At 52.6% G+C, this 23,455-nt stretch overlaps 11 protein-coding genes and 1 non-coding gene across 12 annotated transcripts; 3 read left to right on the top strand and 9 right to left on the bottom strand.

Annotated features, from left to right (window-relative positions):
• Positions 1-313: 313 nt before the first annotated feature.
• On the bottom strand, positions 314-688 carry SMAC4_13081 (uncharacterized protein; the record flags this gene model as incomplete). The annotated part of the gene is made up of 1 exon (XM_066091256.1): positions 314-688. The coding sequence occupies one exon, from the start codon at positions 686-688 to the stop codon at positions 314-316; it is 375 nt and encodes a 124-aa protein (XP_065945707.1).
• Positions 689-1,672: 984 nt separating this feature from the next.
• On the bottom strand, positions 1,673-2,426 carry SMAC4_03003 (uncharacterized protein; the record flags this gene model as incomplete). Its single annotated transcript, XM_003348461.2, has 2 exons — positions 2,170-2,426; positions 1,673-2,087 (listed from the first exon to the last, which is right to left on the bottom strand). The coding sequence occupies exons 1-2, from the start codon at positions 2,337-2,339 to the stop codon at positions 1,673-1,675; spliced, it is 585 nt and encodes a 194-aa protein (XP_003348509.2). The 5' UTR covers positions 2,340-2,426.
• Positions 2,427-3,124: 698 nt separating this feature from the next.
• Positions 3,125-6,103, bottom strand: SMAC4_03002 (uncharacterized protein; the record flags this gene model as incomplete). Its single annotated transcript, XM_003348460.1, has 2 exons — positions 3,125-4,560; positions 4,621-6,103. The coding sequence occupies 2 exons, from the start codon at positions 6,101-6,103 to the stop codon at positions 3,125-3,127; spliced, it is 2,919 nt and encodes a 972-aa protein (XP_003348508.1).
• Positions 6,104-6,147: 44 nt separating this feature from the next.
• On the bottom strand, positions 6,148-8,771 carry SMAC4_03001 (uncharacterized protein). Its single transcript, XM_066089874.1, has 3 exons — positions 7,413-8,771; positions 6,751-7,346; positions 6,148-6,688 (listed from the first exon to the last, which is right to left on the bottom strand). Exons 1-3 carry the CDS (start codon positions 8,423-8,425, stop codon positions 6,432-6,434), a joined length of 1,866 nt encoding a protein of 621 aa, XP_065945706.1. The 5' UTR covers positions 8,426-8,771; the 3' UTR covers positions 6,148-6,431.
• A 352-nt stretch (positions 8,772-9,123) lies between these two features.
• Positions 9,124-10,950, top strand: SMAC4_03000 (uncharacterized protein). Its single transcript, XM_003348458.3, has 2 exons — positions 9,124-10,238; positions 10,308-10,950. Exons 1-2 carry the CDS (start codon positions 9,158-9,160, stop codon positions 10,751-10,753), a joined length of 1,527 nt encoding a protein of 508 aa, XP_003348506.2. The 5' UTR covers positions 9,124-9,157; the 3' UTR covers positions 10,754-10,950.
• Positions 10,951-12,784: 1,834 nt separating this feature from the next.
• Positions 12,785-14,562, bottom strand: SMAC4_02999 (uncharacterized protein; the record flags this gene model as incomplete). Its single annotated transcript, XM_066089873.1, has 5 exons — positions 12,785-13,453; positions 13,508-13,945; positions 14,011-14,175; positions 14,249-14,339; positions 14,459-14,562. 5 exons carry the CDS (start codon positions 14,560-14,562, stop codon positions 12,785-12,787), a joined length of 1,467 nt encoding a protein of 488 aa, XP_065945705.1.
• Positions 14,563-15,229: 667 nt separating this feature from the next.
• Positions 15,230-17,159, bottom strand: SMAC4_02998 (uncharacterized protein). Its single transcript, XM_024655528.2, has 3 exons — positions 16,318-17,159; positions 15,914-16,195; positions 15,230-15,844 (listed from the first exon to the last, which is right to left on the bottom strand). Exons 1-3 carry the CDS (start codon positions 16,372-16,374, stop codon positions 15,635-15,637), a joined length of 549 nt encoding a protein of 182 aa, XP_024511405.1. The 5' UTR covers positions 16,375-17,159; the 3' UTR covers positions 15,230-15,634.
• Positions 17,160-17,174: 15 nt separating this feature from the next.
• Positions 17,175-18,523, top strand: SMAC4_02997 (uncharacterized protein). The gene is made up of 3 exons (XM_003348455.2): positions 17,175-17,701; positions 17,761-17,972; positions 18,029-18,523. The coding sequence occupies exons 1-3, from the start codon at positions 17,616-17,618 to the stop codon at positions 18,454-18,456; spliced, it is 726 nt and encodes a 241-aa protein (XP_003348503.1). The 5' UTR covers positions 17,175-17,615; the 3' UTR covers positions 18,457-18,523.
• Positions 18,524-18,628: 105 nt separating this feature from the next.
• On the bottom strand, positions 18,629-19,450 carry SMAC4_02996 (uncharacterized protein; the record flags this gene model as incomplete). Its single annotated transcript, XM_003348454.2, has 3 exons — positions 19,269-19,450; positions 19,128-19,203; positions 18,629-19,063 (listed from the first exon to the last, which is right to left on the bottom strand). Exons 1-3 carry the CDS (start codon positions 19,298-19,300, stop codon positions 18,629-18,631), a joined length of 543 nt encoding a protein of 180 aa, XP_003348502.1. The 5' UTR covers positions 19,301-19,450.
• Positions 19,451-19,986: 536 nt separating this feature from the next.
• Positions 19,987-21,408, top strand: SMAC4_02995 (uncharacterized protein). Its single transcript, XM_066089872.1, has 3 exons — positions 19,987-20,460; positions 20,719-20,941; positions 21,006-21,408. The coding sequence occupies exons 1-3, from the start codon at positions 20,154-20,156 to the stop codon at positions 21,121-21,123; spliced, it is 648 nt and encodes a 215-aa protein (XP_065945704.1). The 5' UTR covers positions 19,987-20,153; the 3' UTR covers positions 21,124-21,408.
• A 35-nt stretch (positions 21,409-21,443) lies between these two features.
• SMAC4_13080 lies at positions 21,444-21,514 on the bottom strand. The gene has a single exon. It is a non-coding gene; the product is annotated as a tRNA-Gly (tRNA).
• A 55-nt stretch (positions 21,515-21,569) lies between these two features.
• Positions 21,570-23,357, bottom strand: SMAC4_02994 (uncharacterized protein). The gene is made up of 3 exons (XM_003348452.2): positions 22,979-23,357; positions 22,536-22,752; positions 21,570-22,456 (listed from the first exon to the last, which is right to left on the bottom strand). The coding sequence occupies exons 1-3, from the start codon at positions 23,267-23,269 to the stop codon at positions 21,630-21,632; spliced, it is 1,335 nt and encodes a 444-aa protein (XP_003348500.1). The 5' UTR covers positions 23,270-23,357; the 3' UTR covers positions 21,570-21,629.
• Positions 23,358-23,455: the final 98 nt, after the last annotated feature.

The following is a 23,455-nucleotide window of genomic DNA, read 5'->3' as shown; positions in this document are numbered from 1 at the left end:
ACCAGAAGGGTCTGGGAGGACAGGTAAATTTATAAGAATTTTGTACATTCTGGTACCTTCTACTGTTGTCAAGATGACGTATCCTATTATGAAGAAGCAAGACTGTTCCATCCTTGACTCTCCTTTTCCAGGTGCCTGTGCGATCCAGATGCCACGGGATTAACCCGTGACTGCCCAATCTTCACCGGGTTAGCCTGTGACATTGTCGCACTGCACGTCCGCGCACACGGACTGGCCTGTCTGGGCTCTCGCCCATATAGCCAGTCCTTCACGCACATCCTCCTTTTCTCTCCTTCGCACAACAACGCATATCTTACCATACCCTCAACAGTGCGGCGGTGATGGTCCGTGCGAGGTGTTCAGCTTCGCGGGCATGGGCTGGAGAGACGACGGAGAAGCGGGCGAACTCGGTGTCTAGAGCAGCGGCGAAGGAGCGGTAGACCTCCATTTTGGCGAGTGCTTCAGAGATGAGGGTCTCAGCGAAGGACGTGATGGGGCCGGAAGCAGTAGGGGTGGCGGTGGTGGCATGGGCGGGACGGACTTCCTCGTCTGCAGTCCGGGCTCTCTTGGCCGACTGCGCCGTCGTGGAGGGCGGTGGCGGGACGCAAAGGGTGTCCGGCAGAGGAGTAACCGGCGTCATGACCGGCGGCGTTGGTTGAGGGACCCCAGGGAGCGAAGGCGTAGACATTTCGTACTTGTGGTTGTTAGGATATCGACCGTGAAAGCGGCGATTTTGGTAGTGTTAAGGATTTGCGGGCAACAAAGCGTTAGTGCTAACGCTTGGCGCCAAGACCTTTTGTTGCGAGAGGAAGATGGGACTGTGGGCAATGTCCGTGCGACATAACGAGCTCAGTATGTTTGGGAGTAGGGGCCGTAATTGATGCGGTAGAATCAATGCGGTAGAATCAACTGAAAAGAATGGATATGCAGTGAATGCAGTGAGAATGTGATAGAAGTGTGCTTGTTTGGTTCAGTCGGAAATCTGAAGGTAAAGACGCGATTTATATCTTGAGGCCCTTCTGATGTTCACCAAAGCTAACCACACCTCCCAATTAAAAGTATCAAGTATATAGAGTAGGTGTCGGGGGTAAATGGCAGGGGTAAGTACCTTGTGTAGTATATGTCTAGCCTACTCAGCTGGGCTTGGCGTAAGTGGAACGGTGCACTCGACGGCGCGAGTTTTCCAGTGGGTATGGTCGTATGTGCTTGATGTGTGCAAGTCTATGACTTATATTGAACCTGTCGTAAGCTCTGTCCCCAAGTTAATATTATCTGCTTCTGCAGACCAAGTCATCGTCTTGAGCCACCCTATTACCTCATTGCACACATATTTGTAATCCTTTCCACCAGGGGTCATCAAAGAAGGCGGTGGTGAAGAACAAACTTACGCGTGTTTTCAACCCTTGTTTGAGAAGCTCCATTGGGAGGAATGTTACTTGGATGGTGAACGTGAAGTGCAATCCTGCTGGTTGGTGTTGATAATTGTCAAAGCCTTGATCATACACTGAATCCAAAAACTGATCCTAAGACAGGAGTTATTTCAACTGATATACCGGCTCCATCGTGCCAAAAAAAGGTCATCACGATCGTAGTTTCCTACACATTCCCCCCCTCTTATTCAAAAATTTCCACTCCATCTCCCTTCACACTTCAAACCTTCCCCCTTCTCAATTCAATTGCTATTGCACCCATTCGGCCGGTCACTCAAGCATTGCGTCGTGCACGTCCTCCCAATGAGCGTATCATACGACTTGCCACTCGCCCATCTAGTCGGGCACCCCTTCCTGACCGCATTCGCGCCGTTGATGAGGTGTCTGTAAACGGCCCCGGACACGTTGTCGGCCCAGCTGACGCAGCACGTGGCGCCCCTCTGGTAGAAGCAGATGGACCGAGGGCTGGGGGGAATGGGGGTGTCGCGCAGCAGGACGGAGGTGTCCAAGGTCATGACCTCACAGGTGGGCATGAAGGTCTGGTGGTCGCCGTAGCAGGCGACGCGGTTGGAGCCGCAGCGGCGGTTGAGGGCGTGGGTGGATGCTTCGTCAGGGACAACAGTGTTTGTGGCGTTGACGGGATTCTCGTCGCCGAACCTGTGAAATCGGGGTCAAGTTTGTTAGCCCAAATCTTGGGTTGATGTGGTCATGAGGTTGGAAGGCTTGGGGACGGACTTACCAAACTACGGTGCCTCCGCTTTTGGTCTCGTACTGCTCGAGGATCTTCAGTCCCTCGGGAACGTCAATCTTCAAGGCGGTAGTGTCACTGCTGGCACTGCCGGTGGCAGGAGCAGCCGTGGAGAGAGTGGCGAGGAAGGCCGCAGCGATGAGGATTTGCTTGGAGAACATTTTGGCTGAGTTTGTTCACTAATGATCCTCGAGATGGGAACTGAATTTGCGTGAGGGAAGAAGCTGATGCTGGACCTGATGAAGATGGTGCTTCTTTTCAGCATTGTCGTCGGCGAAGCTCCTGCCCTTTTATATCTTCAAGGCTCCGGATTCCTTTCATGTTGCCTCTCGGCATTCGGCATGCTGTCATGTTGCCAAGTGCTTGTTACTACAAGGTTCTCAATCCTTCTCCCTGCCATCGGTGAGAATCAGGCAGTGGTATCTTTACTTTGCCGTCGGTGATTTATGCTTTGTGTCAATGGGTCGAAAAGTTTGTGTAAGCTGACGGTAATGGAAATCTGTTGTCTCGGTACCGATGTTGTCCTAACGTAAGACTCTGGGCAGACGAGGCCAACTGGTTCCGGAGGATTCAAATGTAACCGCATATCATAGAGTAAGTGCCCTAGGCCGCAATGCACGGATTTCGAGCCTTGTCTTCTTCATCAACTTCATTTGTTGTGCTATACAAGGTAATGCGTGTGTGATCATTGGTTTCCGTCTTGGGCTTGCGTCGCAGAATGAGACTCGAAGATGTTCCAAGGTAGGATTCGGGCGGTCTTCCAATTCGAAGTTTGTGTTATATAGGTCCATGATGGTCGGATTTCGTTTTCAAAATGGAGGGCATCAAAGAGCAAAAAAGTTCGGTGATGTAGTGCAATTGATGACCAAGTGTAAAGACAGTCAGACATTGCTCTCTTAACGCTATGAAACAAGCTGACTCAACGAAGTCTGGCATCTTGCGGGACTTATGCTTCGCGTTCTTGTTCAGCTTTTCGCCTTGTGTTCTGGAACTCCGCGCTCCTCAGGGCAAGTCGAAACCACTCCGCATCATTCTGCGAGACCGCCATGGGATTCCGTTCCAATGCTCTCGAGACCCGCCACCACCGCTGCATGGCTTCCACGCTCATACAAGGAGGCTCACCAGGCTCGGTGTAGGGGTCTCTGAATGACTCTCCTGGGCCAAATCCCGATCGAAGACTGGGGTCAAGAGGAGGATTGTTGGGTCGGAAATCAGCCGAGGTATTATCTTCCGACTCGTCGTCCCATTCCGAGTCAATCTCTCGGTACATGGCGTCGATTTCTCGATCGTATTCCATCATCTCTTCATATTCTGAATCAACCCATTCCTCCTCTTCTGGTTCTTCAAGCGACAGCTCATTTAGCATAGGTCCCAGAAATCTGTCTTCGGGGTGAGAAAGCATTTTGTCGTAGTCCTGGATGGTTTCGAGGAAGAGAGTTACGTCGTTGCGGTAGGGTGCAACCACTTCTTTGTAAACTTTGGAAGCTAGGACCAGGAACTCCATCATCTTGCTTTCTCCTCCCACAGGGTCGAGCACCGTGGAAAATATGTAGCCCACCACGAAGGGAAGCTGGTGCTCCCTCTCTATCCAAGTCGGCCCGGCAACACGGTTGAAGTAAGGGTCCACGGCGGTTTTGAGACTGCGCAAGAAGTCCCAGCATTGTCGGTGCATTGCCAGATAATCGACTGACGTTTCGGGAATTTCGGCTTCAATATCAAGAGCCAGCTGGTGTATGAGCTGGGATGGTGTGGCCTGAGGTGTCTTCTGTGGATTTGGACTTTTCTTGCTGAGAATCGCTTGCACATCGTCCACAGACAACTTGATTCCTTCCATGCTTGGCCTGTATTGGTTATGGAACATGGAGGATACCTTACCTTGAGCCGCGAGAGAGCGTGGGCCTGCTTTTGTGGGCACGAGCTTTCGAGTCTTGTTTCTTGTACTTGCTATGAAGCTGGTTGCCGAAAAGCCCATCATCATGCAAAGCTGTTTGTGGTAGTTTTCCCGCTCTGTGGGCGCCGCGCCGACAAAAAACTTGTCTTTACCGCCTTGCAAACGATAGAAAAGTTCCATATCTTCCCATTTCGCGGCGTCGCTGATCAGGTTCTCATTACACAAGGCGTTATAGAGATGGCCAGTATAGAGGATGCCGCCCCAGCAGCGCTCGAACTGGGCTGCAAGGAGGTGGTAGGTTGTGCGGATGTAGTGAATCCAAAGGCCGCAGAAAAGGGGATGCATCTTAAGAAATGTGTGTTCTTTGTTGTTACGGGAGGTTAGAAGTCCTGTGGACTCGATCACTTTGTATAGCGGGTTCTCGGTGAACCAGCGCGCCTCGTTTTGGAGCCTGATAAGTCGCTTCTTGCCGTCGACTTGATCCCAGCCCTCTGTTGCGCACCGTTAGCAACGGACCTGGAAGTCCCAGAGACTATAGAGACTGATCTTACTAATGGTTAAGCCCTCATAATACTCCAAATTCTGGGTTATACTGTCGTCGATGGCCATATTGTAGCGCATCATGGCCCAAAACGGCTTCTCAGACTGCCGTCCTAGAACACGGCGTATATCGAGGTGAATAGCTGTGGCAAATCCAAGCCAGAAAGGTATGGCCTTGTCCTTGTTGGTAAGGAGAAGACGCAGCCCCCGCAAGAGCTCGTCCTCAACAGGCATACCTGAATGTAATCCTTCCGGGAGGGCATCTGGAGGGGTAGTGTTGAACCGTCCCATAAGATCGAACTGGGGCGCAACTTCCAAGAAGGCAGCTTTATCTTGCTGCCATTTGACATCCGCTGGCGCTGAATCATAGTCGATCGTAAGATCATACCAGCCAAACTTGCCGTTATAAGTCACCACCTCGCTCGATGCCCTTGCCTGGTTAATCCACGCTTCGAGAAGGATGAACGAAACGGTCATAGACTCGTCCATCATGGGAAAGGCGTCGAGGTTCATGATATGGCCTGGAGTGGGCTTGGCCATATCGATGCCTTGGCTGCTGGCAGCCATTTGGCAGTAGAAAAGGGCCCAATCCTTGGCCGTCTTCTTGTCCCCGTTCAAGCGGATGCTATCGATAGCATCTTCCTCCATGAATCGGGCAATATTGATGGCCGTGTTTGTAGCAATGGCCACGGAAGGCAAAGACAGCTCGTCCTCGGCATAATCCGCCCATAGACTCTTGACCTGCACCCGGAGAGCGCGAACATCGCGAAAGAGGGTAGCAAAGGCGACGAGAGAGGACGCAGCGTCTTCAGCTTCATAATCAACAACGACGCCCTCGTCGACTGCTTCCCTGCTCTTAGCTGCTTGCTCCGTGCTTCCTGGGGCGTCTCCCCCGAGGTCAAAATCGGGTGCATCATAGAACTCGAGAAGATCAAACGGGTTGCTGGTTGCTGTTATCTTGGGCAGCTTGGGAAGGGCCCTCTTGGCCCAAGAGTCTTTGAACAAAGGCTCGAGGACATGACGAACCTTCTCTAGAACCGAGACGAAATAGGAGTGGTTCTCGTTGGACTCAAGCTTCAGGTCGCGGCCATGCTCCTGAAGGAGCTGTGCGAAGCCCTTTCGCACCGTGATGGCACGCTCAATAGCCGTCGGAACGACGGTTGGAATCTCAACGATCTTTGCCTCGTTCAATTTGCTGCCGATGAACTCGGCGAGCGGCACAAAGTTTTTGAGCGCCAACACATACTTCCGCCTCGCCTGTGACTGGTCTGACGAGTTGCCAGCCTGCCCGTGTGCTTGGGCTTTTGCCGATTTTCGGGCTTTGCCCTTGAGGCGAGCGCTCTTGAGGTGGGCATTTGTGGGAGAAACCGAGTTGGAAGCGAGAAGTTCGGCGGCGCAGCCCAGTGTCTTTCCGGTCTGAGCTAGCCACGATGCAACAACATCAGTATCGTGCTTGTACTGGCGATATGTACTGTAAAGATTGCTTGGCAACATCGTGACCTATCGACGAGAAGGTGAGGTGGTCAGGTTCATATTTGTTGGCGGCATTCGTAGCAGGCAAGATCCTGAAAAGGCAGCATGGGAAAGCTTGGGGCAGATGGAGAATTCAAAGGGTGGGCGCTAACAGCCACTAACAGACTCACGGCCAAAATATGCAAAGACGTGTTACTGCTCTCTAAGGCCATGTACAACACACTACCTGCACGAGTCGCGATGCTGCAGTGTTTTTATCCAAATCTCCATCTTGGCTCAGCAACCACTCCTGTTCAAACAAAAACACTAGATCCATCCGCATAATTCACCACAAAATCGGCCATCTCAATCACATCCCTTTCACCTTGGACCCTTCACTGTCCCAGTCGACAGATATAGGCTCATGATTACCGGAGAACTTCTGGCCTCCAAACCACAATTCGAACCTCAAATCAGCCGGCGCCACAATTACCCTGACATCGAATTGACAGATGTAGAAGGTGACCCCACGGGACCAGCAAGTTCCTCTCTTGTTGATTTTGACAAGCTGATCTTGCTCGATTCCCTCCAGATTGCTTTTCACTTCGCAAAGCCTATATGCTCCATCTGCAAGACATGTCAGCCGGAAGTTCACCACATGCCAAATATGGCGAGGGCCGGGTCCTAACCTTGCTTCATGCTAGTCGGTAACTGTACAGGATCCTTGTGGGAAATGACGATTTGAGAGTCCCAAGCCCTTGTCGTCTCTGTTGCGGCAAGCCGGATCTGAAAAGACTTTACCAAAAACGTGTTGGGGTTTACTTGATCACCCTTTTTGATGAGCCACTGAATTTGGTTCACAGCCCATTTCTTGCTCGGCTCAAATGGGTCGGGGCGGACGTCTTCGTTGGTATGCATGGTGGGCACGTATATCTCCTGGACGATAACCCCGTAACTTGCTCGAGCAATGCGGATTGACAACACCGAGGTGGCTCCCCCTGATTCCCATCTCTGTTGCCGGTCAAGGAGAAGGCCTCTCACCACCACCAACTGAGGGTCACTGCAAGGGATGACTGCCACTTGGTCGCTCGCGTTGGGATGTTGGTGGGCGAGAACTCGCTGCTGGAGCTGATCACGGACGTAGGCTGAGCTGCCCAGTCCGCCTGAAAGAACCATGTATTGCACCTGGTGCAAGTGTCCCATGGTTCTGAGCCATTCCAGCTCGCCCATGATTCTGTTCACGATACCCTCAATTTGTGGGTCAAACAGTGATTGTATTTCTTGACTATTTCCAGGTTAGCAAGGCAATTGTGGAATGACTAGAGGGTATCGTCTGACAGCAGATACTCACAGAGTGAACACCATCTTTCCGTTCTCGATCCCCAGCCCAGCGTGGCTAAAGTTATACGCCAATCCTTCTATCGGAATCCTAAACAGCGCCTGCATATACGCTCTTTCTCCAAACTTGTGCTTCACTGTCCGGAACTGGTGGCTCCTCGCCAGCCGCAAAGGCAAACCAGGAGGTATATGCGCCGCAGCATCCGGACAGGCATCCAGCCTCTGTGATACCAAGCGCATAAATAGCCGATCGATCAGTGTTGCGCCTATCCCTACGCCGTTGACGGCGTGCAATGAAGCCATCTGTGGAACTGCCACATTCGAGGATGTGACTTGCATCAGGGCCAAGTCCGTCGTTCCACCTCCGGCATCGACAGTGAGAAAGACGCTCCCCATGCTAAAGCTAACGGCACTCGTTTTGAGCGTGGCCACAGCCGCCGCCTCGGCTTCGGTCAGATCAACCTGCGCAGAGTGCTTCGGACCTTCGATGCCAAAACCTGCCTCTCTGATCACCTTCTTGAACGAGTTGACGATACTTTGACTCGTCCAGGTGGTAGGAACGCTAAAGAGGAACTCGACAACCAGGTCTGTCCAGCCGCTGCCTACTCCGCGTCGTCCAATCTGCGTTTCGATGGACTCTTTGACGTGGGCATAGACCTGCCGGAGAAAGTCAGTCACGAACTGCTGCGCTTCGGCGATGCTCTGCGGTGCGCTGGTGAGGCCTTGCTGCTGCGCGTCTGCCAGTGTATCCGCGTCCATGAAGATCTTGAAGAATTCCCGACGAATCTTCCCACCGCCTTGAACTCCGGCTTCAAGCTCGTCGTCGGCACACATGAAACCCCATGACGAGAGAGTGCCGTTGGCATTGTAGACCAGCGTTGTTGGCACCTTGCGTTCACCTCGATCGCCGCTGCCGGGCCAGTCGCTGATCACTTGGATGGGGGTCTTGGGCGTCATCCATGCCACGCCCGTATATGTGGTGCCGAGGTCGACAGAGACAACAATACCCGGGCCGTTTTGATACATCTTGAGATTGATATGGGTGAAAAGCTTGGTGTATGCCAAAACAAATTGTGCTGAAGACTGATCTTTGAAGATTAAGTTATCTTTGCCTTGACCCTGAATACCCCAGGCCCCCTTTGAGCTCAAGTTCGCGAGAGACAGTCAGGTCTAGCTCGTAGCTCACGACCTGGTATGAGAGGAGCCCAAAAAGCCCAGGGCTGCCTGCATCACGGAGGCGAAGCTCCAGATGCACCGGAACCTGCAGAAACCTAACCTTGTATGTTTCCGCGAAGGCAGGCAAAAATGGAAGGTTGGGCGGCTCGAAGTGGCCTACGTTTGGTTCATACATTACGACCAACTGCGAGGAGTGGCTGCTCAGGGATCCTGTGGTGCACGTATCCGACAGAGACAAGGCCACCCATTACTGGAGAAGAAATTTGCCATTGGCCGTCCATGAAGGCCTGGATCTAACTATTGTCATGTTTCCATTACGCGACAAGGATAAGCTGTGGCACGATCCTGTTATCAGTCATTTTTGTGGCGGTCCAGCTGGACTGCACCGAAAAATATGCAGACATATCACACAGTGTGTATCGTTTCTCCTGGGTCGACGACTGGAGGCTCTGAGCAGGTGTTCCTCCTCGATCAATTCTCATTTCATTTTATTGAAAGGAATCTCCGCCCGGTCTTGTTCACTTGGAAATGATCAGTCATTCCTCGGAGTTCTTCTAAGCGTTGCGCTCTTCATCCTCCACTATGGCGCAGCCTCCACCTACAACGGTGACTCAAACTATCACAACCATTCTCACAACCAGTGGCACACCGATCACATACACGGCAGCTTATGTTTACGACAGCCAAGCAACTCTATCTACTACTTCTGGCCCTCAAGGAATCCAAGAGGTTATATCCGCAACATTGCTATCGTTTCTTGGAGAGCGCCCAGGTAGTCTTCCGGCGACAGTATCCCCGAATGCACCAACAACCATCTATTTGCCATTTTCACAAAACCCAAGCATACAGTCCACAGGATCAACATCCTCAATGTCCGCCCCGTTGACATCGATGCCGATGTCGGCATCGACACCAGTAACAACATCACAGTCAGGATCAAGCTCAAGCTTTGCGACCACCTGCAGTTTCACCGTCAACGGAAACAGCACCGTTTATGATCCATCCTGCCCTACAAAATCGCCCCAACCGGGTAAAGAACGGGGCAAACTGAGCTCTGGTGCAGCGGCCGGGATAGCTATCGGCTGTCTCCTCGCTGGTCTTCTCCTTGGCCTTGCCGCTGCCTTCTGCTTCTTCTCAAGGCGAAAGCAAAGACACGGAGGCCATAACGATGTTGCCCATGTTGCCGCGACACCCTCCAGAGAGGCGTCCTACGCACCGATGATTTCAGGGATGAGGAGCCATGGCGACAGTGGCATGCCCGAACTGAAACACTTTCTTCTCGAATCCCTCTCGGACCAAGAGCTCGCCGCCGAGCTTCGCGACCGACACAACCTCATCCAGCAACACGTCGAAAACCACTATCACTTCCGCCCCCTGGATGCTACGCGTATGAACCGCCAAAGCCTCCTCGCGGCCCTCTCTCAGCTAGGGCTAGGCCAGGCTGGCTCCGAGGGTCCTCCAGCCGAAACGATCATGTCACTTGCTTTGGACCCGAACACCAGGCAGATAACTCTACAGCACGTTCTATCCACGGTCATCTTCACGAGCATCGATCCCGGGGCTCGAAGCCATCTCTCCATGCTGCCCACGTCCGTTGCGGCGTTTCTGCAGTCTCTTCCCCCGGATGAACAGCACGGGCTCAGAAGACAGGTTGATTCTCAAGGTTTGTTTCCTATCACCACTTGCTCTCCTCCACTTGCTAGAAATCTTCTGCTAACCAATGTCTAAATAGCTTCCACCCTAGCTCTACACTGGTGGCGTGCCCTCTCCGCCTTTTTACTACACCCCCAACGCAGCCAACGGACAGCACTGACCCCCTCAGACGCGGCGCTCGTGCCTCAGGCTGCTGCTCTAGCGCAAGCTTTGAATCGCTTCCTGCGACACTTCGTCGAGGACTCGGATACAGCCAGGTTCCAGCAAGAAAGTCACCTGCGGGAAGTCATCGCCGAGTGTGCCAAGTTTGGGTACGTGCTGTTTTCACAGCCGAGTGACTGGTGTTTCTTGCACGTTGCTAGACCCGAACAAGCGGCCGGTACGGCTCGTGGCTACCGAGGGAAGGTAGTGGTTGCTGCTGGTCTAGTCAAGCATACGGATAAGGATGGAAGGCGGTTAGGTGGAAGTGCGCAGACGAATGGGACGTTGGTGGTTCCACCTGTAGTTGGGTGCCGGAGTGAGTGAGGTGGTTTGGCGTTCATTGACAGGCGGCAATTTGGTAAGGTGCTGAATACACAATCGAGGATAAGGCATATCGCACTTGGGTGGAATTCGCGTGCTTGGGCGGAGAGCAACGAGAAGTGTCGAAGCAAGTAAAGGGGTTGATTGTTGACCAACCTCTACAGCAACATGTGGTGGTCAACTTTCAGCTCGTGTACCAAGTCCCTCCTGTTATTGGTGTCCATGATCGGTTATAACGACAACATTGGGATTGGGCAATCCTCAACCAACAAAGCGAAGATCCCAGAACCCACCGCCTTTTCCCGCCTAGAACACTGCATTCCTCATCACATATGACAGGCGAGGCTCTCACATGTGCGAACTCCCCGTCATTGACACTGTACCCCTATCCCATGTCAACACTGTATGGCCGCTGAACTTGCAGGGGGGCTGAAAGGCAGCACTGCTTTGAGACTGAGACCCCCAACATTGAGAAAAGGCAGCCATTATACGTCGGTTGTGGCGTCTAAATGGCGGATTCCAGACTTGGTCACACCGTCACACAACTTTAGCGTTCAGCTTCATACCACGGACTCCTTGGGGATGCTCCTCCCCCGCGGGAAAGTTCCTTTTTTCCAGGCTGCTTGCCTGTCTACGTAACCCTTGAGAGCTCCTCATCGTAAGGCTTTCTTATCAAGGATTCCTGACTGGTAGTTAGGGACTTTAGTTGCATATGGGCTTCCAGAAATGCCCTGACCATTTATTGCTGTGTCACCTACCTGCGTCACCATTCTTCGCAACTCGTTGGGAATTTCTAGCCAAGTTTGGCTGGATCAGGCTCTCAGGTAAACAGAATCAGGATGGTCACTCAACCATAACCTAGCTGGAACACAATACCTTAGGGAGGGGCACATTGCATCCGATACTTGTAGTCTCGCCGCTACCTTGCACATCAATACGTAAGTAGTAATACCGGGCTTTGAAGAACGCATTGGGGTTCCAGACTTGCATGCAGCTGAGTTTCTTGAGCCAAGTTGGGGAGCCGTCCTTCTGGTTTCCCGTTTCTCCCGTTGTCATTTCTGTTAGTCCAAGCTCTGGGGGCTTATTCCTTCCTTCTCTTTTTCCAAAGTCCAATCTTCACCTGTTCTTCCGTGTCGACATTCTTTCATTGCTGCCTACCTTAGTCGATCTCCAAGTACCCGGTATCACTCTCACCGCTCCCCATCAGCCTCCAAGGCTCAGGCTCACCTTCCACTGAGTACCAACATGGAAGAAGTAACGGAACTACCACCCGGCATCACCCCGTCGCACAACGTTCTCCTCTTCGGTATCCTCCTCGACCATGCCTCCACAGTTCCCGCAGTGCGCTCTTCTCTCGAGCTGACGCGAACATGTGTCCTCGACCTGGAGGAGTTGATCAGGCTTTGCAACGAAAACTTGCCGCTACTCAGGACAAAGCCAGCAGTCTTTCGGCGTACCAACAATATCATTGAGAGCGCTCGAAGCCAAGTATCACAAGTATGTCAGGGTTGGAATGTGAGGCTCACTTGGTTCGTGTGTAGGATATGTAGGATATATAAAGAAAAAGCTGTGTAATATCCCCACGGGTCAATACACGTAGCATTTGACGAGACGGAAAAAGCTATTACGGGTGATAATCTTGATAATGGTATTCATCTATATGTATCTGTTTTACCGCTTCTCATGCCATACGCGGCATGTTTATGTATTTGCGGACCTGAAGACTAGAGGATATGATTTCAGACGCTTGCAGCCATCAACGAGGGGATTTGAAAAGGGAAGGGCCTCACAACTCCTCGGCTGAACAATCCATCAACATGATCGTGCGTGTGTTTTGCGCTGACAGAACGTTGGTGCTCAGCAGCTGTGTTCATCACTTCAAAACGACTTGTTAGCCTCATGATCCCCTTCTGCGCTTCTAGAGGACCTCATCTGCTTGATCTTTTCCTTGAGTTCTTTCTGTCGCTGTTCGTAAGACGCTTTGACGTTCTGGAACGCCGGTCAGTGCCAGCCACCCCAAGCTTAAAGCCTCATTTAGGTGGTCTGACGTACCTGGTCAGCTTCAGCAGCTGATGTGGTGTCATGGGGAGAGCGGATTCTGTCTTGAGCGCCTGGATCATCAGCCAATCTGTCATGCGCAGGAGATTTTACGGCCGCAGAAGAGGCCCTGCGGCTTCTACTGCCAGGCCTGGGCGTAGCATCCACGCTGCTGTCTCGGTCATCCCTTCTACGAGAGCGTCTGAGAGGGCTCCGCGAGCGGCGAGGGCTAATGCTGCGACTTCCACTTCTGCTGCGTGATCGACGTGTAGAAGAACGGCGGTCGGGAGAAATGCTGCGGCTATTACGACGAGCTCGCTTAACCGGGGTGCGGCTTCGCGATCGGGAGAGGCGAGAAGACCCAGTGGACGATACGGAGCGACTGTAGCGCTTGCTTCGAGTCCTCGACAGGCTCCGGCTCCGGCTCCGGGTCCGGCTTCGACTGCGACCCAGACTCCGCGTCAGGCTTCTACTAAGGCTTCGGGTGATGCTCCGGCTCCGAGTTGGGGTGCGGCTCCGGGTGCGGCTACGGCTTCGGCTAGAGGAAGTGGAGTAGCGGCGGCGTTTCGGGGACCGGGAACCACGATCGGATGAAACCGAGCGAGTCCGGGATCGGGAGCGCCCCCGGTATCTGGGTCCGCGCCGTGGCGATGGTGATCTGACACGCTTATGCGGTCCCCTGAGGGGGATCGGAGAACGAGAGCGAGTACGTGACCTTGCCCGTCCCCGTCTTGGAGGAGGGCTAGGGGATCGAGTAACAGACCGGCTCCTTCCGTCAACGCTAGGTGACCGCGAGCGAGAACGGGACCTCGACCGCACAGACGGCGACCTAGTGCGAGATCGACGCCTCCTGTCGTCCCGTCGTCCTCCACCACGTCTGAATGTTGGGCTTCCTCGGGGGACATATGAATCTCTGAGTCCTCCTCTTGGCGGGCCACGGTCTCTCTGATCACGGAAACGTGGTGGCGAGCGGGATCGGCCACCGCCACCTCGACCTATGTTCCCTCGGGGGTCACGGTCATCACGGCGTCCTCCACGCCAGGAGTCGCCGCGGCCACCACCCATACCGCCTCCTCGCCCGCCGCGGCCCCTCTCAGGTCTACGTTCGAATTCTTGACGCTTCTGTCGTGCCTCTTCTGCAGCTTTGTCCGCTTCGAGCTGTCGGAAACGCTGTCAGCCAACGTTCACCAGAGATTACCAAAGCGAGCAAATGAGGTGCGTACCTTCTCCTGAATCAGTTCCATCTTCTTGGCCTCCAGCAGCTCCTTCGGAACACCTTGAGGACTAGTCTGCGCGCTGAGGAGAAGCTTCCAAAGGTCCTTGCAGAATGTCGGGGTATCTTTGTCGAGAAAGCCTGTGAGTTGGATCTGCATGGATTTGATGTCGGGCTGCCATCGTCGTGTAGTTAGTATCGAGTTGTCGCAAGGGGCTCGGCAGTTGTAAAGATTACCGGCTACTTACATAGCGGCCACTCTCCAGTAGGTTAAACACAAGCTCGATAACGACATCATCTTCGTTGGCTAGGATTCCGGTGACCTTGCTGGCAATCCATCTGATCAGAAACGCGGCGTGTTAGCGATTGCCTTGTAGTTATCTTCTCCAAGTGTCCGAGTCACCTGAGCATCACGATGATAGGAGCACGTTGACTTGACAGCGATCGGGGGCACTTGCTTCTTCATGACCTGGATGTTAACTTTTTGCATGTCCACCTTCTGATTGAACTCGGGAGGGAATTTGGTGCTCTTCAAGAGCTTGGCGTCCACCCCGGTCGCCATGGTGTGCTGTATGCTGCGATAGGCGGTTGAGATGTTGAGTTGGGCAATGTCGAAATGGCGAGGGCGGAAAGGAATGTTGACGTGAAATTGGTTCACCAGATTTCGAGCGACGTTCGGGGCAAGTCAACAGAAGATGATGTCGTCGGGCGCGACGTTTTATGGTGGGTCCTCTCTAACTGATTGTGGAGCCACACGCGCGCTGTCGGAAGTCACTTGCAAGGGGTCGGTCCAGGGGCCAGGGGTTGCGACGTTGAACTCGAGCTTAAGTGGACGGTCGAAGCTACATTCTTCTGGAAACTACGTGCAGGCTGATCACGCATGTCGTCTGCTACAATATGAAGTACATGACCTGGTCGGATTTGTTGTTTGTAAATATACAGAGAGGCGGTGATTTGTCCTAGGGATCCTGTAGTTAATGTGGGCTATAAAACTCTCGGCAACGGTGGACAACTGTCACTTGTTCTTGTTCATATTTCACTATGACATCAACAGATGTTATGATTCAATAACTCAAATATCGGAAGGCCAGGTTCGAGGTTATAGATTTACTAACCTTGATCTCACAAAGCAATTGGACTGATGGTAAACCCAGTATCATAGAGGCATCTCCCCAACATATACATAGGAGGTATTCATAGAGACGTGGACGCAGTGGCAGAAAGCCAAGTGTTGTGAGGATAAGTAAATTTTCAAGGCATAAGCAAATCATAATTCATTGCTCCGTCTAAGAAACCCACGTATCCTACATCAGAGGACGGACATCCTCCTGTGCTTTTAGAACGCCAAACAGTGTTACTAGAAAATACATCGCGGTTTTCCCTCCGAGCCATTGTACCATATCATTTGCGCAAACGCCAAACACGAATTGATGAAGAATGACATGTCCACGGACCATAATGACTAATCTATTAGCAGGCCAAAAAGACGAGTAAAAGTAAAGCCATTACCCAAGCAAAACCATCCGAGCTTGTACTCTTGGATTGCCATCGTGACTGTATATGGGTCATGCGAAATGCAACGATCTTGAACTAAAACAAATGCGCAGAAAGGAACCTTGTTGCATGGAGTGTGTTCACGAAGATGGCGGTGATTGGGTCTTGGGATAGATGAAACGACTTATTTTGGCATCTGAGCCATCCTTCTTGTCCGTCTGGTAGCGGGATTGCAATGCGGCTATCTTGTCTCTGAGCTTGTCAATGCTTGTGGTGTCTTGCTGCTTCAGCTTCGTGCGGATCTCGTATAATGCCATCAGGGAATGGGCTCGGTCAATGTCATCTTCGGGCTGTATTTTCGTGAAGCTGTTAGTACTGCGACCCTCCTATACAACCAAACATCGGACCTGATATCTGACCTCGGATTCTCTTCGTGGAGTGCCGGGGATGGACCCATGGTTCGAGTTCGTCCGCGTCATGGGGGGAGTTGCAAGAGGACGGCCGTATTTGTCATATCTGGCGGATGAGGCCGTCCTCGACAGTAGTGAGGTTGTGGAAGCGACACGTTGGTGTTGGAGTTGATTAGGGCGGATGGGAGGCTGGTCGGTCGATGGCTTCAAAGACTGATGCGACGATTCCGCAGCGGGCTGACCGGCGCTCTTGTTTGCGTTGACGACCGCAATTGCGGCCTGTGATTCTTGCTGTGGCGAGAATGTCAGTGAATAATGAGCCAACACGGGCGGATCCCCAACGCAGTGCCATGTGCGCGACGCTGACAGAGGAACCTGGACGTGAAGTTCTGTGGGGAAAGATGGATACATACAGCTGCATTTAGATCGCTGAGATCGGCCAACATCTGGGCAAGTTGAATGCTCTCCATTGTATTGGCTGCAGTATTTTAATCTGTTTCGCGATCATATAATAGATATGGGGCAAGAGTTGTAGAAGAAGGTTTGGCTCCAATGTGTCGACACCTTGGAGTTTCGGTCTCCCTCGGGACGAGTAAATCACGTAGGGTCAAGAATGGTGTGTGAATGTAGAAAAGTCGTCGCGGGTGCAAATGTGTCTTCCTTTTGTTGCAGGTAAAGGCGGCAGAAGATCGGGAGATCCAGGAGGGAGACGAAGAGGAAGCAGCCGGGTGACCTAAAGTGGTCGCAGATGAGCGGAAGTATTGTATAATGAAAGCCGTTTTAGAGTTCACGTCATACTGGTAACCCACCGCCCAATTGTTTTGAGCTGTTCCGCTTTGTCACCGGGCAGCTTGGTTGCAGACCGTCTGACCGAATGGATTGGAAGGAATCCAGTGGGCGCAGTAGATGGTGTATGGTGGCGGGGTGCGAGCGCAAATGTTCTGAAAGGTGCGACCTTGGAATGAGTGTGGAATGGACTGCCGATTTGCAACTTGGAGGTCTCAAAGGGATGACGGGGAGGGACGTCTCTTTCTTTGCTGGAAAAATCCCATGGTGGTGCTAGGATGCTGTTGGGGTGTCGCGTGGGACTGCCAGCAGGGCATTCTGGGCATCTCCGCTAAACCACCGATTTAACCTTCCCCACACTACAGTAGCGGTCCCCACTTCCCGCCCTTACAGCTCCACCGAGGATAGAGGTTTAGGAGAGCCAATAATAAACAGCTAGATCAGAATGATCACCATCCTCCGTGCTCGGGGCCGAGATCCTGGTGCGAGCTGGCAGCCGGCGGCTCCGCATTCACGATCCTCCACCTTTCTAATGCTGCCAAGACGGTTCCTTGGCTGGTGCTGTAGCAAGAGCTGTTCAGTGCACTAACATTCCTTCTCAGCGGTTGTTGTGCTCGTCTCGATAATCCCGTCGTACTTATCCCCAACCCTCTCGGCGTTACGCAACTTTGAAGCTAAATTGCTTATTGACTGTGGTCAGCATATCGAACAAAGTGGTGAGTTTCAGCCAATGGCAGAGCGGTGAGGTGATTGATCGGTTGTGTCCGGGATATCTTTTCCAGAGTCACAGAGTCACAGTTGAGAAGGTCGCAAACTGCCTGAATTCGGCACTCAATATAAAACCCCCCAAAAACCTGTTATTGTTGAATAAGCAAAGCCTGAATCTCATACAGATCTATATAACCGGTCCAAACCAGTCGCAAATATGAGTCTCACATTCAGGAGAGGATTGACAACCATGGCGTCGCTCAAGAAGGCCACCAAGGTCGTTTGCATTGGCCGCAACTATGCGTAAGTCTGCACAAGTATCCCATAAGCTCATCTGAATAGTTTGCTGACTTGTTCAACAGGGACCATATCGCGGAGCTGAACAGCGCAAAGCCCAAGCAGCCTTTCTTCTTCCTTAAGCCTCCTTCGTCTATCATCCTCCCCGGAGAAGGACCTGTGGTTCGGCCTCGTGGTGTTGATATGCACTACGAGGTTGAGCTTGCTCTTATCCTCGGCAAGCGTGTCAGAGACCATGATGCTTCTGACTTGAAGGGAGCTCTGGATTCCATTGAGAGTGAGTTTCCAAACTCCAATGCTCCGTAGTCACGGTACTAATTTTCGTTTCTTAAGGCTATGCCCTCAGCATCGACATGACGGCCCGCAACGTCCAGAACGAGGCCAAGAAGAAGGGTCTCCCCTGGGACATTGCCAAGGGATTCGACACCTTCCTGCCCATGAGCAAGCTCATCGAGAAGTCCCGTATCCAGGACCCCCACAACATCGAGCTCTACCTCAAGGTCAACGACGAGGTTCGCCAGAACGACTCCACCAACTTGATGCTGTTTCAGATTCCCCGCATCCTCAGCGACATCTCCAAGGTTATGACTCTCGAGGCCGGTGACATCGTCCTGACCGGCACTCCCAAGGGTGTTGGTCCGGTTGTTCCCGGTGATGTCATGCGCGCCGGTATCCGTGTGGATGGCAAGGAGCTTGAGGAGGCCAAGATCGAGATTGCGGTCGAGGAGTCTACCCGCGCGTATGAGTACGCCGAGACGTAAACACCGAATGAACACGGATGGTGGCCTACCCGCAGATACCCTCGCGTAGTTCGATGTACATATGATTCTATTTTATATACTCAGGCAGGCGTATGTTGGATAAAGGCCACTCTCCGCCGCGCTGAATCCCTTGAAAAAAAACAAAAAAAAACAGCCATACGGACGCTTCGATCTACTCCTCGTTCGGGTTCTTAATCGATCCAGGCTTAGGGCACCAATCCGCCAGCTCGCCACACTTCTTGCAAGTCCTCAGCTGCTCATCCCCCTTGAAAGCCTCTACAGCCGCCTTGATTTGCGTCCCCAGATCGGTGCAGTGGAAGCTCGCCTCGTGGACGATCTCCTTGCAGTTCTGGCAGTACCACCTCATGCGGTCGATGGCGTCCGCGGGACGCTTCTGCTCCAGCACGATACCGACCGTGTCGGCGAACCGCACTGGGTTATGCGGGGTGTTGCCGGGCAGAAGGAACATCTCACCCTCGCGGATGATGATGTCCCTGAAGTTTCCGTCATCGACCACCTTGAGCATCATGGCGCCCTTGTACTGATAGAACCATTCGGGTGTTTGGTTGATGTGGTAATCTGTGCGGGCGTTGGGGCCACCAACGATCTGCCAACGGCGTCAAAAACGGTCATGGGATAGAGATTGGTTTGGAAATCGAGTTGCTACTTACCATGACGGTAAAGTCATCATTGTAAACGCAGTAGTTGTTGATGGGGGGCTTCAAAAGGTGAGAGTTCTCTTCGAGCCTGTGTAAGCTGTGAGCGCAAGCTGATACGCTGAGGGGTTACACATGGCTGATGGGGATACATACCATTTCGGCAGGTTTACTGGTGCGGAGAGCATTTTGTCGGCGCTAATAGGTGTTTGTGATCACTATGACCTTTGTTCGCTTTTTTCTTTCCTATTTGCTTCTCTTGCTTTTTCTTCCCCAAAGTCGAACTCCAAGGTCCTTCAAGCTATGACGCTGACGATGCAATGATTCAGAGCGCGAACAGCTGACTGCTTTGTCAGCTCAAGCAGTACCTTAACGGGCCGGAAAAACACATACCCTTTCGAAATATGCTGGATCTTTTTAGTGCAGAATTGGGAATGGGCTTGTTGTATATACACCATGGAAGAGCACAAGTCCAAATATGTCCTCACGTAGACAATGGGAGTCCGTACTTGTATTAACGAACATGCCCTGAAGCACTGCAAACCAACTTCATCCCGGCCCCGGGCGCGGGTCGGGTTTCCGGTGCCCCGCCAGATGATGCCCGCTGTCAGACGGGATTTCGGGGCCTGCCGAATTCGAGACCTCAGACGAGTCTGTTTTCCCCATGTGTTTTGTTCGGACGGGATGCCACACCTACCTACCTACCCCTGTTTATCTTGCTCAAACTAGCTTGGCATAGCGGGTTTGCGATATTGGTGCCACCTGCAGGTGTTGGAATGGCGTCTGTAGGGGCATTTTCAGGTGCTCGGTGGTGTCTCGTCAGGGTCGGGTACCTGAACGTGCGAAACTCCAACCAGCCTCGAGGTTCCACCGAACACTTTCATCTGACAGGACACGAAACGCTCTCACTTACAACCAAACCACCTCTCTACATACCTTATAAGCCGAAGCCCCGACCAACGATCTCGCCCTCTTTCTTCCATCCCATAACCGAAGCGAAACAAAACAAAACAACTCAAACGAGCAGCAAACCAATCGATCATGGATCACTCCGGCCACGACCACAGCGCCCACATGGACCACTCTGGCCATGATATGAGCGCCGCCGGTGACATGCACTCCGGTCATCCTGGAATGGGAGGACCGCCTCGGTGTAGCATGAACATGCTCTTCACCTGGAACACGGATAACCTCTGCATCGTCTTCCGCCAATGGCGCATCGACTCAACCTTCACCCTCGTGGTCTCGCTTCTCGCCATCGTCGCCCTGGCGGCTGGCTACGAGGCGCTCCGCGAGGGTATCAGGCAGTACGAAGCTTGGACTAACAAGAGGGTGGAGACTGCGCCTCGTAAGTTATTGATGTCTCTTTCCATTTTTTGAGTATTCTTTTTGTATCCCCTTTGAACAACTCTTTTCGTCAAACATCTGAAAGGAAACAAGCACAAGAGAAAAAGAGAGAAAAAGAGAGAAAAAGAAAACATCGCAATTATGCCCAAACCCAGAATGCCTACCACATCTATTTTGTTGTTCTCTGAGTTTGGTCGTCACACATGATCGCATAGTATCGTATCGTATCGCTAAAATGAGACATCTATCCGTCTTGGAGACCCCCGTCGAGACGGAAACTATCGCGATGGTGACGAGGATGTTGAAACACCACGTCGTCAAGACTACCTTGAACAACGCCAAGAAGAAGAAGAAGAACGTCTTGCTGAGACTATCACCACGCCGTGGTTCCTAGGGCAAAATGCGGCCGAAGTCACCAAGCGGGCCCACGCCATCAAGTCGGTTCTGTACGGAATCCAGAACTTTTATGCTTTTATGATCATGTAAGATCCCCCCTTTCTTGGCTTGGCCCCTCGACTTGCATGTTCTCTATCTGACGAGAGAAAGGCTCATCTTCATGACGTACAATGGCTGGGTCATGATGGCCTGTTCTGTTGGAGCTGCGCTGGGGTACTTCATCTTCGGGTCCCGTACCACTGCTACCAAGGATACTGCTTGCCATTAGGAGGTGTCATGGACGTGTTCATGGATGCGAGACGCTCAGACATGAGGAGAAACCAATATAGATCGGACTGCGAGATGCTATTGTGGCATTGCATGATGGCCGATGAGCAGAACGGCTAGAGGCGTCCGAGAGGTGCAATTGGAGTGTTGCTGGACGTAATGGGCAATTTATAAGAAAGGGATTCGTGGAATACCCAGGGGATGACAGATAATGCTAGTTGTCGGTCTATTGTATCATGATAAAATAATGGGTGTGTGGCGCATGCATATATATGACAGACGTTGAAGCGACGAGGAAGAAAAAAAGAAAAAAAAAAGAGTTGCGCCAGCCGCGAATCGAACGCGGGGCCCATCGATGGCAACGATGGATTTTACCACTAAACCACTGGCGCTTAATGGTGTAATATTAGAATTGAGGCATGACAAGTGGTTATGAATGGTAACAAGCCGTCTATTCCAACTCCCTTGCTTTCTTTCCCACAATAAATCAATGCCTAGGTCTTCCATCTACATCTTCGACGCCTCGCTCGCCTTCTTCGCCGCCTCACTTGCCTTTTTCAGATCCTCCTGCGTAAAAACACTCCCCTTCTTCGTCTTCTCCCCCAACATACCCAACTTATCCAACCCCATAATCATCCTCTCGTCTCCAAAATGGCTGTTATGCTCGAACTCCGGTTCCTCTCCATACGCCACCGTCGCCGCATCCACCAGTATCCTCGCCGTCATGCCCCACACCTTGTACCGCTCCTCTTCCTCATTCTCGTCTCCGCCGCGCGTAAGTGCCGCTGTCGGCGGCGGCAAGTCCTCGTCGTCTTCCGGGTTGATCGCGTTCTTGTTATCGTCAGGCGACTTTCCTTCTACTGCCGCCTTTGGCCGTGACCCCGGCTTGGCCACCCGCTGATTATTGACGGGCACGTAAAAGAAGTGCATCCGCCACGGCTCCTCATGCCAGTTCGTCCAGCTGCCTTCGTACCACTTGCCTGGCGGTAGCCTTTCTTGCGAGCCGTCGTCGTGCTTCGCAATCTCGTCATTGGCTCGCAGAAAGTTGTGGAAGGGCGCGGTGAAGACGGCCGCGACCTCCTTGGCGTTGAGACGCGGGATCAGGGCTTCGTCTGCTGTTGGCGCATCCTTGTTGTCGCCATCGGTTGTTGGTGATGGTGACTTTTTCCCGTGGTCGGCATGCAAGAACGCGACGCAAGGACGCACCACGAGTTCGGTGCGTGCGAGGTTCATGGGTAGGTAGCAGAGGTGTTCGATGCGGAAGGGCGAGGGGAGCTTACTGTCGTCCATGGGAAGACCAATTTCTTCCCAGGCTTCGCGGCGGGCGATTTGGTCTATGTGAGAGGTCAGTGTTAGTCGTGTCTTGTTCGCGTCACTAGCAGTTTATGTGAACGTTAGGCCGACGCTTCATACATGGTGTTTCTTCTACACTATCTGCTTTTCCCCCGGGTAGCGCGGCATGTCCAGAGAAGCTGCGCATACTCGCGGCGCGCATAGTGATGACCACACGGAGATCACCACGCTTGTCTGCATAAAGGAGCAACAGCACCGCGGCACGGCGACTGAGTGGTAGGCGATCCCATAGCGGGAATGGAGGGGGCTTAAAGGCTCTTAGCCGGGCAATGGCGGCCTGCAAGACATGATTATGTTAGGTGACATGACTTCAGACGGCTTTCTAAAAGAGTTGATGGTTCATGTAGTCTCGCGAGCAATGCAAGGGGCCGACCCGACTGTTACATCAGGGCGACATGCAAGCCCGGGCCGGGGCTGGAGCCGGAGTGACACACCGGACATCCGGCACCGGAGTAGGGGAACACATAACCGGCCCGGAGCCAAGAACATAGGTAGGTACTAACCGCCGAGGCTGAGCTTAGTGGTGCCATAGTCGAAGCATCCCAATAATATGAGGTCTCGTTGTCGATATCCTTCTCTCCGTCCTGGTCCTTTGCGCCCTCTCCGTCTTCTTCAGTTATGGTGGTATTCTCCCCCTGTTCGCCCGTTGGCAGTTCACCGGATCTTGTTGACGATGGAAAGAGGATTTCGGGATCCTGGACACCCTCGATACTCTGAACAATGGTCTGGAACTCTTCGCTGTCTTGAGGGACGTCGCCGGTGGTGTGTGCGCCCACTTCGATCGAAGCACTCATGGTATCAACCAGGATGTGCCGTAAGAAATAGGTACGGTGAATAGTAAACAGAGGGCTCGAGAACCGAGGCTGGAAGTTGGGCGCAAAAGAAGGGGGTGGGAGAACTGGACTGGAACTCCTCTCCCGTCAACACGGTAGCGGAACAAGTCACCGTACAGTATGACACGGTCTACGTACAGATAGGTA

Source organism: Sordaria macrospora, chromosome 1 (genome assembly GCF_033870435.1).
Source record: "Sordaria macrospora chromosome 1, complete sequence".
In the NCBI taxonomy this organism is placed as follows: Eukaryota; Fungi; Ascomycota; class Sordariomycetes; order Sordariales; family Sordariaceae; genus Sordaria; species Sordaria macrospora.
The sequence above is the reverse complement of the archived record's forward strand: the minus strand, read 5'-3'. Positions and strand labels throughout refer to the sequence as shown.